Source organism: Perognathus longimembris, chromosome 12, assembly GCF_023159225.1.
Source record: "Perognathus longimembris pacificus isolate PPM17 chromosome 12, ASM2315922v1, whole genome shotgun sequence".
NCBI lineage: Eukaryota > Metazoa > Chordata > Mammalia > Rodentia > Heteromyidae > Perognathus > Perognathus longimembris.
This window is the reverse complement of record NC_063172.1, coordinates 13,016,240-13,029,378: the sequence shown is the minus strand read 5'-3', so window position 1 is coordinate 13,029,378 and position 13,139 is coordinate 13,016,240. Positions and strand designations below refer to the sequence as shown.

General features: G+C 48.1%; 1 protein-coding gene across 2 annotated transcripts; it reads right to left on the bottom strand.

Moving 5' to 3' along the window:
* Positions 1-2,610: 2,610 nt before the first annotated feature.
* Positions 2,611-10,356, bottom strand: Klhl38 (kelch like family member 38). 2 transcript variants are annotated; one of them, XM_048359119.1, is made up of 4 exons: positions 10,159-10,356; positions 8,027-9,377; positions 4,077-4,182; positions 2,611-3,284 (listed from the first exon to the last, which is right to left on the bottom strand). In XM_048359119.1, exons 1-4 carry the CDS (start codon positions 10,242-10,244, stop codon positions 2,995-2,997), a joined length of 1,833 nt encoding a protein of 610 aa, XP_048215076.1. In that variant the 5' UTR covers positions 10,245-10,356; the 3' UTR covers positions 2,611-2,994. The 2 variants fall into 2 exon arrangements, with proteins under 2 accessions (XP_048215076.1, XP_048215075.1); XM_048359118.1 differs by having other exon boundaries at positions 8,027-9,498; positions 10,159-10,220.
* Between the last annotated feature and the right edge of the window lie 2,783 nt (positions 10,357-13,139).

Genomic DNA, 13,139 nt, shown 5'->3' with positions numbered 1-13,139 from the left:
CTCAGGGTCTCGGTGCTGTCCCTGAACTTTCTTTGTGCAAGGCTAGTGCTCTACCACATGAGCCACAACCCCACTTTCTCCAATTCCAGATTTTTGGGAGTGATTATTTGGAGATATGAGTTTTCCTGCCTAGTCTGGCTTTGAACCACGATCCTCAGATTTCAGCCTCCCAAGTAGTGAAGATTAATTTCTCCAGTGGCATGAGCCACCAGTGCCCAGCTATATTCATGTTTTGTTTGTGCTGGTCCTGTAGCTTGAACTCAGGGTCTGGGCACGGTCTCTGAGCTTCTTTTGCTCAAGGCTAGCACTCTACCAATTGAGTCACACCACCAAGTCTAGCTTATTTTTTTTTTTTTAATTTTGTGGTTTAGTGGAGATAAGAGTATTACACACAGTCCTGCCTGGGGTGGCTTTGAACCTCGATCCTCAGATCTTAGCCTCCCGAGTAGCAAGGATTATATAGGTGTAAACCACTGTGCCCAGCTGTATTTATTTTCTAAAAGATTCCATAGGCTGCTCTATAGAAGAGTGATCTAGAGGTCCAGGTAGAAGTTGGGAGACCCTGTGTGAATCTACTGCAAGAGCAGAAATGAGAAAAGATGGCGGCTCAGGCTGAAGTTGATGCTGTGGGTATATTTGGAACCAACAAGAGTCATGTGTGAAATACTTTCAGAAGCAAGTGGAGTCCAAGCCCTGGGGCCTGAGAAACAGAAGGAGAGATGTTGTCCTGTCCTGTGCGAGGGCAGGGAGGCCTGTGGGAAGAGGAAGTTTGGTGAGGGAGGAGCAGTGTTGTGGAAGTTAGGTTCAAGAAATGGATGTAAGCTCAATATGGAGATGGAGAGCAAGTGACTGGTAGAGAAAACGTCAGCAGCGCTTGGGTCCTGTGCAAATCTGTGGGCTTTCCGGGTCCACCCATCTAGGGAGAGAGGGGGAGAGACACAAAGGGTTTAAGGACTGAGCTCTGGTCTTGCTTTTTGTGGTCAGGAAAATGAGAGGGGAGCATGAACCCTAGGGAGGAGGAGATGGAGTGAGCAGGAGGTGGAGAAACCAATGTGACAGGTGTCCCAGGGCGGGGAGAGGAAGGGAGCGCCCCGTGCGGGAGGGCAGCGGTGTCGGTGCTGCTGGCTGCTCAAGATGGCCAGGGCAGGAACATGGACTGCCCATTTTGGCATCATTGGGGTTATCAGGTGGCTTTGGAAGTACAGATTCAAGAAGAGGGGGTGTTGAGAGTCTGGAGAGAGAAGGTTCCAAGAGGATCAGTGGGACAAAGAAGCCAGGGACTGCGGGGCTCCTCTGATGGGTCTGGTTAGGCAGGCAAAGTTTTGGGGACCCAGCCAGTGGCTTGGGGAGCAGGGTGGAATTTTAGCCCAGCAAGAAAAACCATGGTACAGACAACAAGCTAGGGAGACAGGAGAAGAGCGGAGAGTGGACCCAGATGGGGAAGAAGACCCCCCAAAGTGCAGTTCTCTGATGTGAGCAAGACTCGTCCCAAATGCTCCCACTGGTGAAGAGAGAAAGGACTTGGCTTCCAAGGCTGAATTGGGGGTGGGGGTGGGGATGGCCAGGCTAGGCTGGAAGTGGAAGCAGCCATGCACATCACAGCTGAGCAGGTTTGTGCTTCTCCATCCACCCTGATTGCACAATGGAATCATCTAGAAAGTCTAAAAAAAAAAAAAAAGTAGAACTCCAGGCCCCCACCGTGGAGAATCCCAGTCTGCTGGTCCCCAAAGAGGCCCAGCCCTCTTTCCAAACTTCCTCCTAGGTGACTGTCAGGTGCAGGCAGCGTGGAGCTCTGCTGGTGTCTGCTTCAGCTCCTTCTCGTGTGGGAGGCACTGGAAGAGAAGGGGCCCCAGGGAGCCAGTGTGGGAGGCACCCCAGGGACAGGCAGCCCTGGCGTCCAGAGGACCATCAGTGTCACAATTTACAGGAGGAATTTGCTAGCTTTCCCCAGAAGAACAATTCTCATAAGACTTACTGGAATGAAAATCCAGATTAATTTTGCAGGTTTAAAAGCTCCCTGGAGACACGAGAGAGAGAGAGAGAGAGAGAGAGAGAGAGAGAGAGAGAGAGAGAGAGAGAGAGAGAGAGAGAGAGAGAGAGAGGCGCCAAACGTTATTTGGCACCAGAAACAAAACTTTATTCTCTTTTTTATATCTTTCAGCACAAGATAAATTTGAAACCTCTAGATATCAAATTGTACATACTTCTTTGGAATTTCAATGTACGATGCCCGTAGGACGCAGAGAAACGTCGTCAGTGCAGATTTCGCACACTGCCCTCCTGGGGTCTCTCAGCCCCTCTTCTGCATTTCAGAGGTGCTCTGGTTATGTCAGCCTCAAATTTCTTCCCTTGGGGAAACACCTCTGTCCTGTTACATGCAGTTCAGGAGGACTGTCAAAGTGGGTAACTACCTCTGTCTGGAGAGATGGCATCCAGAACTATCCAGTTTTGTAGCACAAACCCTGGCAATAGTGATGGCTCAAGAGGTAGGCATGGGATTTCAAAAGAACCCATTAGCATCTCCTTGCCTTGCCTTGCCTTGCCTTGCCTTGCCTTGTCTTTTCCTTCTCTTCCCTTCCCTTCCCTTTCCTTCTCCGTGTGTGTGTGTGTGTGTGTGTGTGTGTGTGTGTGTGTGTGTGTTACTGGGATTTGAACTCCCAGCCCCATGCTTGCTACCACGTGAGCTAGACCCCCAGACCTTTTTGCTTTCGTATATTTTTGAGATAGGGTCTCATGCTTTTACCTGAGGCCAGCCTAATACCTTGATCCTCCTATCTATGCCTCCCTCGTAGCCAGGATTACAGACGTGCGCTACCGTGCCTGCCCTCCACCTTGTTTTCGGCGAGTTCTGACAATCGTATGCCTAGTTTCAGGTCTCTAAGCTCTGGCATCTCTGAGCGCCCTCCCACATCCTTTAGGCTTAAGCTCTTTGGATCTGGGTCTCTGTGTGTCTCGTCAGAAGGCGTTTTGCCTGAGGCAGGCTGTGTGGAGGCCTCACGGGAGGGTGGCTGTGTGAGGTATGCACTGCAGAGTCAGGCAAGCATGGTCAAAGAGCTTGTACGGCAGCTGCCCCTGCGATGTCCACGTGTCTGTCTCAGGGTCGTAGCAGTCAAAAGAGGCCGAGTCCTCAATGCTGCAGTCGGTGGTCAGCCGCCGTCCGCCCGTCACATAGAGTTTGTTCCCCATCACCGTGGCCCCGTGGTGCATCCTCCGGTCCTTCATGTCTGCACATTTGACAAATTTGTTGGACTGAGGGTCGTAAGCAAGAATTCTCCTGGTGTAGCCTGAAAATCAAAGGACAGTGCTGTTTGTTGGGACTGTTGCTCATGCCATTTCTGGGGCTCTGATCTCAAGCATGAGATGCTGAGGTTCCCTGCCATGGCTGGGGTTGGCATCCAGATCTGTCTGATGCTACTCCCTACATCTTTACCCTCAAATCAAGGCAATACATGAGCCATCTGGGGGGTGGGGACTTAGTAGACGAACGCTTTCCTAGCCAGTGCTCTGAATTCTGCCCTCAGCACCAAGGCTTTCTCTGTCTTCTCCGCATTTTTGTCTCTCTCACAACCCAAGGAAGGAGCCTTTTGGGGGACATCAGAAATGGTCCTTTACAACAGCTCCATCTCCCGGCTCCCCATTTTACTGATGGGCAAAACCAAGGCACAGAATAATCTTCCAGTTAGCGATAGAGCCAGAATGAAAAGCCCCTCCCCCAAACCATCCCTCCTAACCATCCACATCATGCATCTATGGAAAAAGAATACATTAGTTGTCAATATTATTAACAATAGAAAATATCCCTTTCCGTGATCATAAGTCTGGGATAGTGCTAAGTGCTTTGGACATAATAGAACACTTTGTTATCACAACTAATTCGAAAAATTACATGGTGTTTTATCCCTTGGCTATAGACAAAGGCAGGGAGAAACTTTTGGATGAGGAAAGGGCCATCCCCAGTGTGAATGGAAATGGCATTCAAAAGGGCTGTCCCTACTGAGCAATGTCTACCAGTGGCCTTTTTCCCATGGGAGGTGCTGTGTGGGTACCCCACCCAGAACTGCTCTGTTCAGACTCACCTCCCACGATGACAATCCGCTGCCCCAATACTACCGCGGGAGCACACACGTTCTTGATCATCCTCGTCTCCATTTTGAACCATGTGTTTCTGGAAATGTGATAAACCTGAGGGAGAAATACAATCACCGTATGCTTCATTTTAAACTGAAAAAGTGGTAGTGGGAGGAAGCGGGGAGAGAGAGAGAGAGAGAGAGAGAGAGAGAGAGGGGGGGGGTGGCTCATTCCTGTAATTCTAGCGCATTGGGAGGCTGAAATCTGAGGATTGAGATTTGAAGCCAGCGTGGGCAGAAAAGTCCATGAGCTGAGTGAGACCTCATCTTCAACCAATCAGTGGAAAAGTTTGACTGAAAGCATGACTCAAGTGGTAGAATGTCGGCCATGGGCAAAAAAAAAAAAAAAAAAAAAAAGCTAAGCAAGAGCTCAAGGCCCAAGTTCAAGCCCTGGTACTGGCTTGCACACACATAAGAAGGGGGATAGAGGACAAACCCTTGAATTTGAGATGTTTTTCTTTCTGCCTCATTCCAGCTTTTAAATTGTACTTATATTACCATCAATAAATAATTTATTATTGAACAACAGAAAGAACATTGTTAGAAGTTGGTCCTCATGTGACCGCAGGAGACCTGTGGTTTTATTTGTACAGAATGGAACAAGCATTCTGTATTGTAGTGTGCATTTCCCTTTGTTTGGAACCAATTTTTCTTTTAATGAGAAATGGAGCAACTTGAATGTTTACAAAAATCAGTGATTTTTTTTCCAATCAGTGTTAAACAACGATTTAATTTCCTAAATGTTCTGGTGTATTCAGGAGGGTCGCAGGCGAACCTGGGCACCGGTGGCTCATACCTGTAATCCTAGCTACTCAGAAGTCTAGGGACCTAGGATTGAGGTTCAAAGCCAGCCCTGGCAGAAAAGTCCATGTGACTTTTATCTCCAATTAACCAGCAAAAAGCCAAAGGTAGAGCTGTGGTTCAAGTTGTAGAGTGCCAGGTTTGAGTGAAAAAGCTAACTAAGAGTGCAGAGCTCTGAGTTAAAGTTCCAATATTGGCACATACAAAAATGTCACCTTCACAGCCACCCTACAGAAACGATACTAGCGGTTCACCCATTATTCAACTCAGACCATTAAGGCTCAGGGAGATTAAGTGATCTGCCCAAGGTAATACAGCTAGAGAGAGTGGAAGAACTGGTCTGATAAGGCTCAGAGGCAAGACTCTTGACCATCATGTTCAGAGCTCTGCCTGGGGTCATAGAACTGTGGCCTTTCTTTTTTTTTCATTTAAAATTGTTACTGTAGAGGTGATGTGTAGAGGGGTTACAATTATGTAAGTCAGATAAAGAGTACATTTTTTTTTTTAGACAATGTCACCCCTTCCCTGGCCCTTTCCCAGTTTTTCCCTCCCATCCTCACCCACAAGTTACATAACTCATTTTCCACATGGTGTCAAATGAGTACTACTGATACATGTGTTGCCCTTTGTCCCTCTATTTCTGTGTCCCTCTTACCCTCCCAAAGACAGACAAATGAGATAATAAGACAAAAAGAAAAGAAAACAAAAACAAAGAGGAAAACCTCTTGTTTCCATTTCCTGGAGTTCATTTCAATAAATATTATTTTATATGATCAGAGGCAGAGAGGCATTATGCCTTTGTGTTTCTCCCCTAAGAGTATCTTCCTTTGGTCTCACTGTGTGTGAATGTCTAGAGTCTTGTATAATTTATCATTTATCTTGGTGTATTTTAGATCTAGCTTCCACATATGAGAGAAAACATGAGTCATTTGTCTCTCTGAGCTTGGCTTACCTCACTTAACATGATTAGTTCTAGATCCATCCATTTTCCCTGCAAATAACATAATCTTATTCTTTCTAATGGCTGTGTAAAATTCCATTGTGTATAGGTACCCCATTTTTTGGATCCACTTATCTAATGTAGGATGACTTTTCTGGATGGGGGTTTTTGAGAATGAGATGTCTATAATGCTGGGAAGAGGTAAGGGCTAGAGAAAGGGGCAATCACAATGACTGAAAGCTCACTCTTTTATCTGAGAACACATAGATGGCACATTTTTAGTGAAGTGAGATCCTTGAAAGAAAAACAAACATGGATTGCATTTTACTGGAGTGAGTAATTGCCTCCTGGCCTTCTGTTCTCTCAGCTTTGGGTCTGGTTTCTAAAATAGATTTAACATTTATTCACAATCCTCATAATATGCCAGAGAAAGTAAGGAAGGATGGTCATTGACCAGGAGAGAAATAGATATTTGGTCATGAGAAAGGAATTGTCAGATGCTCTCCAGAAACAGGTAAGAGGGGACATTTACGTCTGCCATGTGCACAGTGACCCCATTGCATTTAAAGAGTGAATGCTGCAAGTGAACCATTCTGCTTCAGCAAGTCACTCCAAAGCCCTATATCCAATAAGCAAAACTTCCATCTCCAAGCTAATAGATAAGAGAAGCATCTAGATGACTACTTCAGTCCACTTCCGGTTTCCTGTGGCTGTGCTTTAGTCATTTTTTGTTGTACAAAGGATCCTGTTTGATTGGATTATGCAATTTTTTTTTTTTTGCCAGTCCTGGGCCTTGGACTCAGGGCCGAGCACTGTCCCTGGCTTCTTTTTGCTCAAGGCTAGCACTCTGCCACCTGAGCCACAGCGCCACTTCTGGCCGTTTTCTATATATGTGGTGCTGGGGAATCCAACCCAGGGCTTCATGTATACACAGCAAGCACTCTTGCCACTAGGCCATATTCCCAGCCCCTGGATTATGCATTTCTTGATAGGCTAGCGGGAGGATTTTTTTGAGCATGGCATTTTAGTCTTAGGAACTCAGTGACAATTTTCCAATGTGAAATCATCACTATAGTTGTTGATTCTATTTTGAAAAAAAAAGAAAGGCAGCGAAGAGGGAAGGGTTCAGCTTTAGAAAGAAGCACGTTGGTGGTTCTGTTTTGTGGATCAGAGCTGTGTCACAGTTCAAATAAGTGAATGGGACGAGAAACAATAATTGTGGAATGACTAGGAACCCGCCCAGATTGTCTGAGAAAATAGGAGCTGGACAGTGAAGGCACTGATGAGGTTTAAGTCATCATTACCTGAACTTAAACATGCCTAGATTTCTCCAAGAATTTGCCAACTCTGTTGATCCCTTTTAACGTCTTGTCGGGGGCATCTGGAGGAAACTCCTAAAACCAAAATCCAGTGCCCTCACACCCCCTATGTGAAAAGCTTGAATGATGTTCTTGTCTTGTAATCTCAGATACTAGGGCTTATACTCTGGGCCTCATGCTTTTTGCTTGGCTTTTCCACTCAAATCTGGCCCTCTGCTACTCAAGCCACACCACCATGTCTGGCTTTTCACTAGTTCATTAGAGATAAAAGTATTAGATTTGTCTGCTCAGGCCGGTTTTGAACTATGATCCTCATATCTCAGCCTTTTGAGTAGCTAGGATTACAGTCATGAGCCACTGGCACCAGGCCTATAATCTCAGTGTCTTGACAAGACCTACAGAGCCCAGCCATACCATTCTTTTCTCCGTGACTATCTCTTAAGAATATTCTAGAATTTTGATACACTGGGGCTTAGAAGTAGTAGTTTGAGTAGAGGAGTTTGCTGGGGGCAGTTTAGGAAGGGATAGATAGAAATTATGTAAGTGAAAAAAATGATTGCTGCCAGTCCTTCTTCTTCTTCCCTCCCTCTCTTCTGACCCTGCAAGACAGAAATGTGCACACGTGCATATGCATGAAGTATGAATGCACGTACCTGTTTATGTGCATATACATATGCATGTATGCATTGCTTATACATGAGGGTTTAGTAGCATATGTGTGCATGCATGCACATGCACCTAAACACACGCCTGTGTGTGTATGCCATAGTATCCATGCATTTGCATACATGTGCATGCACACTCCTGCACCTACACACTGGGAAGGACCAGCTGGTTACCTGGATAAGGCGCACTGGGTTCTGCATGACATCCTCTCCCCCGAAAAGGTAGAGCCTTTGGTCCTTTACTGCCACCGCTGGGTGGAGAACTCCCACGGGCATGCTGGCCATGGTCTGCCAGGCGTCACAGATGCTGTCATACCTCTCCATGGAGGCCAGGACCTCCTGCCCTTCTCCAAGGCCCCCGATGGAGAAGATGAAGTTCTTGTGGGCGGTGCTTCTGTGGGAGTAGCGGGCCGCCAGCATGGGCTCCCCCAGCCTCCATTGGTTGAGTTTCAGGGAGAAGATGTAGACCTTGTGGCTAATAAGACTCTGCCCGGCACTGATCGCCATGCCTCCCAGCACATACACACTGCGATGCAAGGCGACAGCAGAGGCTTTGTACAGCCGGGTGGGGAGTTTGGCCAGGTTCCGCCACTGGCCGGTGAGTGCGCTGTACAGCAGGACCTCCCTGGTGGTCTGCTGATTGTCCTTGCGTCCACCCAAGAGGAGGAGGAAGTCTTGGTAGGAGTTCCTTGGCGGGATGTGCCCCAGGGGTGGGCTGTCTTGGGCACTGGTGCCATACAGTGAGAACACCTGCCTCCTGGCCAGCTCCAGGATGTCCTGGCAGGCGGGCGAGGACTGCAGGAGCGCGTCGTTGGCGATGAAGTGGTGGAAGAAGGCGGGATGGATATACTGAAGCCGGACCTGCTGCAATAGCTCCTGCAGGTACCGCCTGCGGGCCTGGACATCATGCTTCACCCAGGCCATGAGGGCTTCAAACACCTTTTCCTCCTCCCCACAGAGCCCATCGTCTCCTAGGTAGTCTTTCAATTCCAAGGCGCCCAGCTCCTTCAGGTCACTGGAAGCAGCCACCTCCGGGAAGCAGGTCAGGGCCACCTCCCTGGCTTTCTTCTTGAGGGTCTCACAGCTTAAGACTTCAGAAAGCCTCGCCATGCCCAGGCAGTTGCTGGGGGCCAGCTGGCTCTGCAGGAAGGAGGAGCAGGCCTCAAACAGCCGGGGGTACTGCAGCATGGAGGCGGCCTCCATCAGGGCGAGGACGTTGCTGGTGGTGATGTGTGCCTCCCCCGTGTACACATACCCCACCACCTGCTCCAGGGCCCGGGCCTCCACGCCTTGCAGCTGCACTCTGACCTCCCTGCTCTCCCGGAAGTGGCTGCAGAACATGGCCCGGAAGTAGGGACTGCTGGACGCCAGCACGTTGCGGTGGCAGGGGGCTTCCCAAGTGCCCGTGCAGATGCTCACGTCCGTCAGGAGCCTGAGGTGCCTGAGGTCGTTAAGTTGTTTCAACAGTTCAGAAGAGAAGTTCTGGTCTTTGAAGAGCATGCCATCTGGCGACTCCTCGTCCATCCTATAGAGAGAGGAGGAAGCCCCGAGGGGAGCGAGGATCAAGTCTTGTGAGCACCGTGCACTGGAGGGTTTAGCTGTGGGCACTCCAAGGTTCAGAGCATCTGTGTCCATTCACCAAGTGGCTTCCAGAATCATGAAGAATATGGGGTAGAGAAGATTGGAAAGGGAGGCCAGCCCCCCTCAGATTCAATAGTCTGTCTCCCCTCCCCTCCCCTCCCTTCCCTTCCCTTCCCCTCCTTTTCTTTTCTTTTTTCTTTTTTTTCCTTTTTTGGATTATGGTTCTTCTTAAAGTTAATAGGCAAAAAACATCATTAGCCAACCTAGAGAAAACTAAATAAACCAAAGTTGGCTGTTTCCTGTCAGGGGCTGAAATGTTAGCCTGACAGGGCACATGCATTTAACCAGCAGAGAGGTGTGTCTTTTCTAGATTCTCTGTACCCGCTGCTTAGTAAGCTTATCTGAATATCAGTTTCTGGGTATTAGTCATTTCCCAAGGATGACTTTTTGGGGATGTGATCTTCTGGTCACTGGGCAGAAATGAGGGATGAGAATGATGCTTACAAGATGTATGTATATATGTATGTATGTATGTATGTATATATATATATATATATATATATATATATATATATATATATATATCTTTATCTAGTGTATCTGCATGGCTCCCTAGTGTCTTTCAGTTTTGTTTTAAAGATGGAACCAATAGAAGCTACGCATGAATGAATACTGGTGACATTGACAGTCCACCTATAGAGGAGTTTAGCGTTAGGGATGCTTACCTTGTTTTGCGGCAGTGACATCCACCGATGCCTGGTCTGTCTTGTCCTCCCAGAAAGTGTCTACCTCTAGCTCGGAGTGACACCATAAACTCCAGGCCTTTTCTTCAGTTGGCAAATGATTTGTTCTGGGAGAGTTCTGGATTTGTTTATGCTGAAGGCACATTCACAGTTTCTAGAGCTTTGTGCTAGGGCCGCTGGGCAGGGAGACAGTGTATACATTCCAGGGCTAAGAATAGCTGCATATGTACTTTCCACTGTTATGACATGTGACTTTCCAGTTGCCTTTTGCAGCCACCCAAGGGCCTGCAGAGCTGGCGCATGCTCACATGCCTTGTTTCCTTGGCGAGTGTTTACATCGACATAAATAGACTGGGAGGAATGGCTTCTCTGAATAAGACTTCACTGCCCATTTGGATCCAGCCCGAGTCCCTTGTCCTAAGAGTGCCTGGAAACTCTAAAGGTCTATAAACAGATTGCTGTGGGCTGTGCAGACTCATGGGAGATTGCTGTAGCTGTGATCAAGATGGCAGGTGGTCACAAGGAAAGCACAGGCCCCTGTGCTGTTCTCTGGGTCTCTATTTCCTGTTATCTGCCTAGCAGAATCACGGAAGGGACCAGGATTTCCTCCTCAGGCCTCCTAGATGTTGAAACCCACAACAAAAGTTGCTTTTGAAATATTGATCATACACCTTAGAGTTTCCAGTCTTAGGAAAGCCTAGCCTCTGTCAGCCTCCTGTCCCGAAGGGGATCTGACACGAAGTGGCCATGTTCCTCCCACCACACCTGCCTCTCCTCCACACCTGCGGGCTGCTCTTCGGTCAGCTTTCCTTAGAATCAAGGCTTTTGTTTCCATCTTCACTTTCTATTTGTTTTCCTCATCAGATAGGCTTGAGCTAGTAGCAAGAGGCAAGGTACTGCTGCTCTAAGGCAAGAGGGAAAGAAAAAAGAAGGGGAGGAAAACGAAGAGACAGGAAAGGAAAAGAGGAAGAAGAAAGATGAAAAGCAAGATGGAGAGGGGGAGAGGAAAAGGAGGAAGGAAGAGGAAAATTGAAGGCAGACTGGAGGAGGATGGAGGGGAGAAGAGGAGGATACATGGGAGAGCTTTAGAATCATGAAGAAGCGCGAAAGGAGCCTCAAATCTGCACTGCCTCTGCCTCCAGGGTTCTTCATGATTGCCCAACCTGTGCTCTTGCTCAGATTATTGCGCTCAGCTGTCGTGCCAGTTTTCTCGCCTGCTCTTCTGCACTGTTCTGTTCCCTCTGCACGGTCTCATTTCCTCTGCACCCATCTAATATGCCTGCCTTCCACCTTACTGTAAGTAGCACACTGTGTCTCACTTGATGGTGCGGAAGCTGCGGACACAGGACCCTTGATTCCACTGTATCGTTCTCCTTCATGCCCAGCACACTGGCTCGTGTCTAGTGGGTGAATGCTAAGTAGCTCCTGAACTGAGCTTCAGGAGCAGGGAAGAGCTCTGTCGGGGGGACTTCACCCTCTGTCTGCTGTGGGAGAGAAGCAGGGCCGCCATGGCAGCGTGGGGTGAAGACTGTAAGGCGAAGGATGCTTTGGAGCAGCCCCGATGTTTCTTACTTTAATCAAATCCAGTAATCCATGAAGCCGACAATAGAAGAGTTGCTTTGGACTATACTGCAGAAGTTAAGGTTGGGCTGGGGACGGAACGGAGCTCTCCAGAAGTCAGTACAGGGAGAAGTAGCTTTCTCTTTACTGTAAAGTATTTGTATTATGTCTCTTCTAGCCAGTGAGCCAGGCAGATGTTCTGAGGTAAGTGGTAAGGATTCCTTAATGTGACATCTGCCACCTGTAGGCATCTAGAATCCAGCCCCGTCAAAGGCTCAGATCAGCTTCCATGTACAATTTCATCGTCTCACCAACTTTAAGATTACAGGTAGCAAAAAGACTGTCTCGATGTTTAGCTCACTGCAAAGGTATACAAACACCCCTCCCCACTAAAATCCCCTCTCAAACCATCTGCCCCACCCACACGGAACTCTATTTCTCTCTGACAGTTTTATTACCTTTTGTCTTAACTTGAGAAGATGGCTTAGTTTAGGATTTGAAAAATGAGGACATTTAATTCCTTGTTCTGCCTTTTTGTTATTGGTGGTGGTGGTGGTGGTGGGGCTTGAATTCAGGGCCTGGGTGCTGTCCCTGAGCTCTTTCGCTCAAGGCTAGTTCTCTGTTACTTTGAGCCACAGCACCAATTCTGGGTTTCTCGTGGTTCATTGGAAATATAAAAGTCTCACAGCCTGGGTTGGCTCTGAACTGAGCTCCTCAGATCTCAGCTTTCTTAATAGCTAGGATTACGGGTGTGGGCCCCCAGTGCCTGGCTTCGTTCAGCCTTTGGGAGAGCGTCAGTGTCACAATGAAGCACGGTGCAGATGTTGGGAGAGGGGGCAGAAGCACTAAGGACACTCTTGGCATTTCCTCTTGGCTTCTGTGGGATCTTGGGCGAGTTACTTGTATTCTTCCAGCCTCGATGTCTCCATCTGTTAAGGGGGAATCCCTGTCCTTACCACACGGGAAATACATATGTGAAGCATTCATGTGAGTGGCGTGATCACTACTGTATCATTGCTCTGAGGATAATCTCATTCGATTCCAGTGGGTCTTGGTATCCAGTTTTCAGTGGCTGACTTGGCCTCTTGACCTTTAGTTGTTTGCGCTGAGAAGTTGCTGCGTTCCTCGTTGTCTGCTCTGGCTGCTGGAGTCCTGGATTCTAGCTCCATCATGAACTGTCTGTGTGTCTTCAGAAGTCACAGAACCTCTCTGGTCTTATTTCTTCATCTAGACTGAAAGGTGTCAGGCCCTCGCCTTATCCTGTGGTTTGTGCCCCAAGTCGTCCTGTACTTGCTGGGGTTCAGAGAGGGAAGGACCACGCAAGGATGAGGCTCATACTGAGCCTCCGAGCTTGAGCAGGTCTCTGGTCTGAAGCCAGATGCAGAGCAGAAACACCAGTTGAG

Excerpts from the sequence above, each read along its gene's own strand:
- Klhl38 (XM_048359118.1), bottom strand. The coding sequence starts at position 9,487 with ATGGACACAGATGCTCTGAACCTTGGAGTGCCCACAGCTAAACCCTCC. Across the intron at positions 4,183-8,026 it reads ACCCAGTGCGCCTTATCCAG|GTTTATCACATTTCCAGAAA; the intron begins GTAACCAGCTGG and ends TTTCTCCCTCAG. Across the intron at positions 3,285-4,076 it reads GCGGATTGTCATCGTGGGAG|GCTACACCAGGAGAATTCTT; the intron begins GTGAGTCTGAAC and ends TTTGATTTTCAG.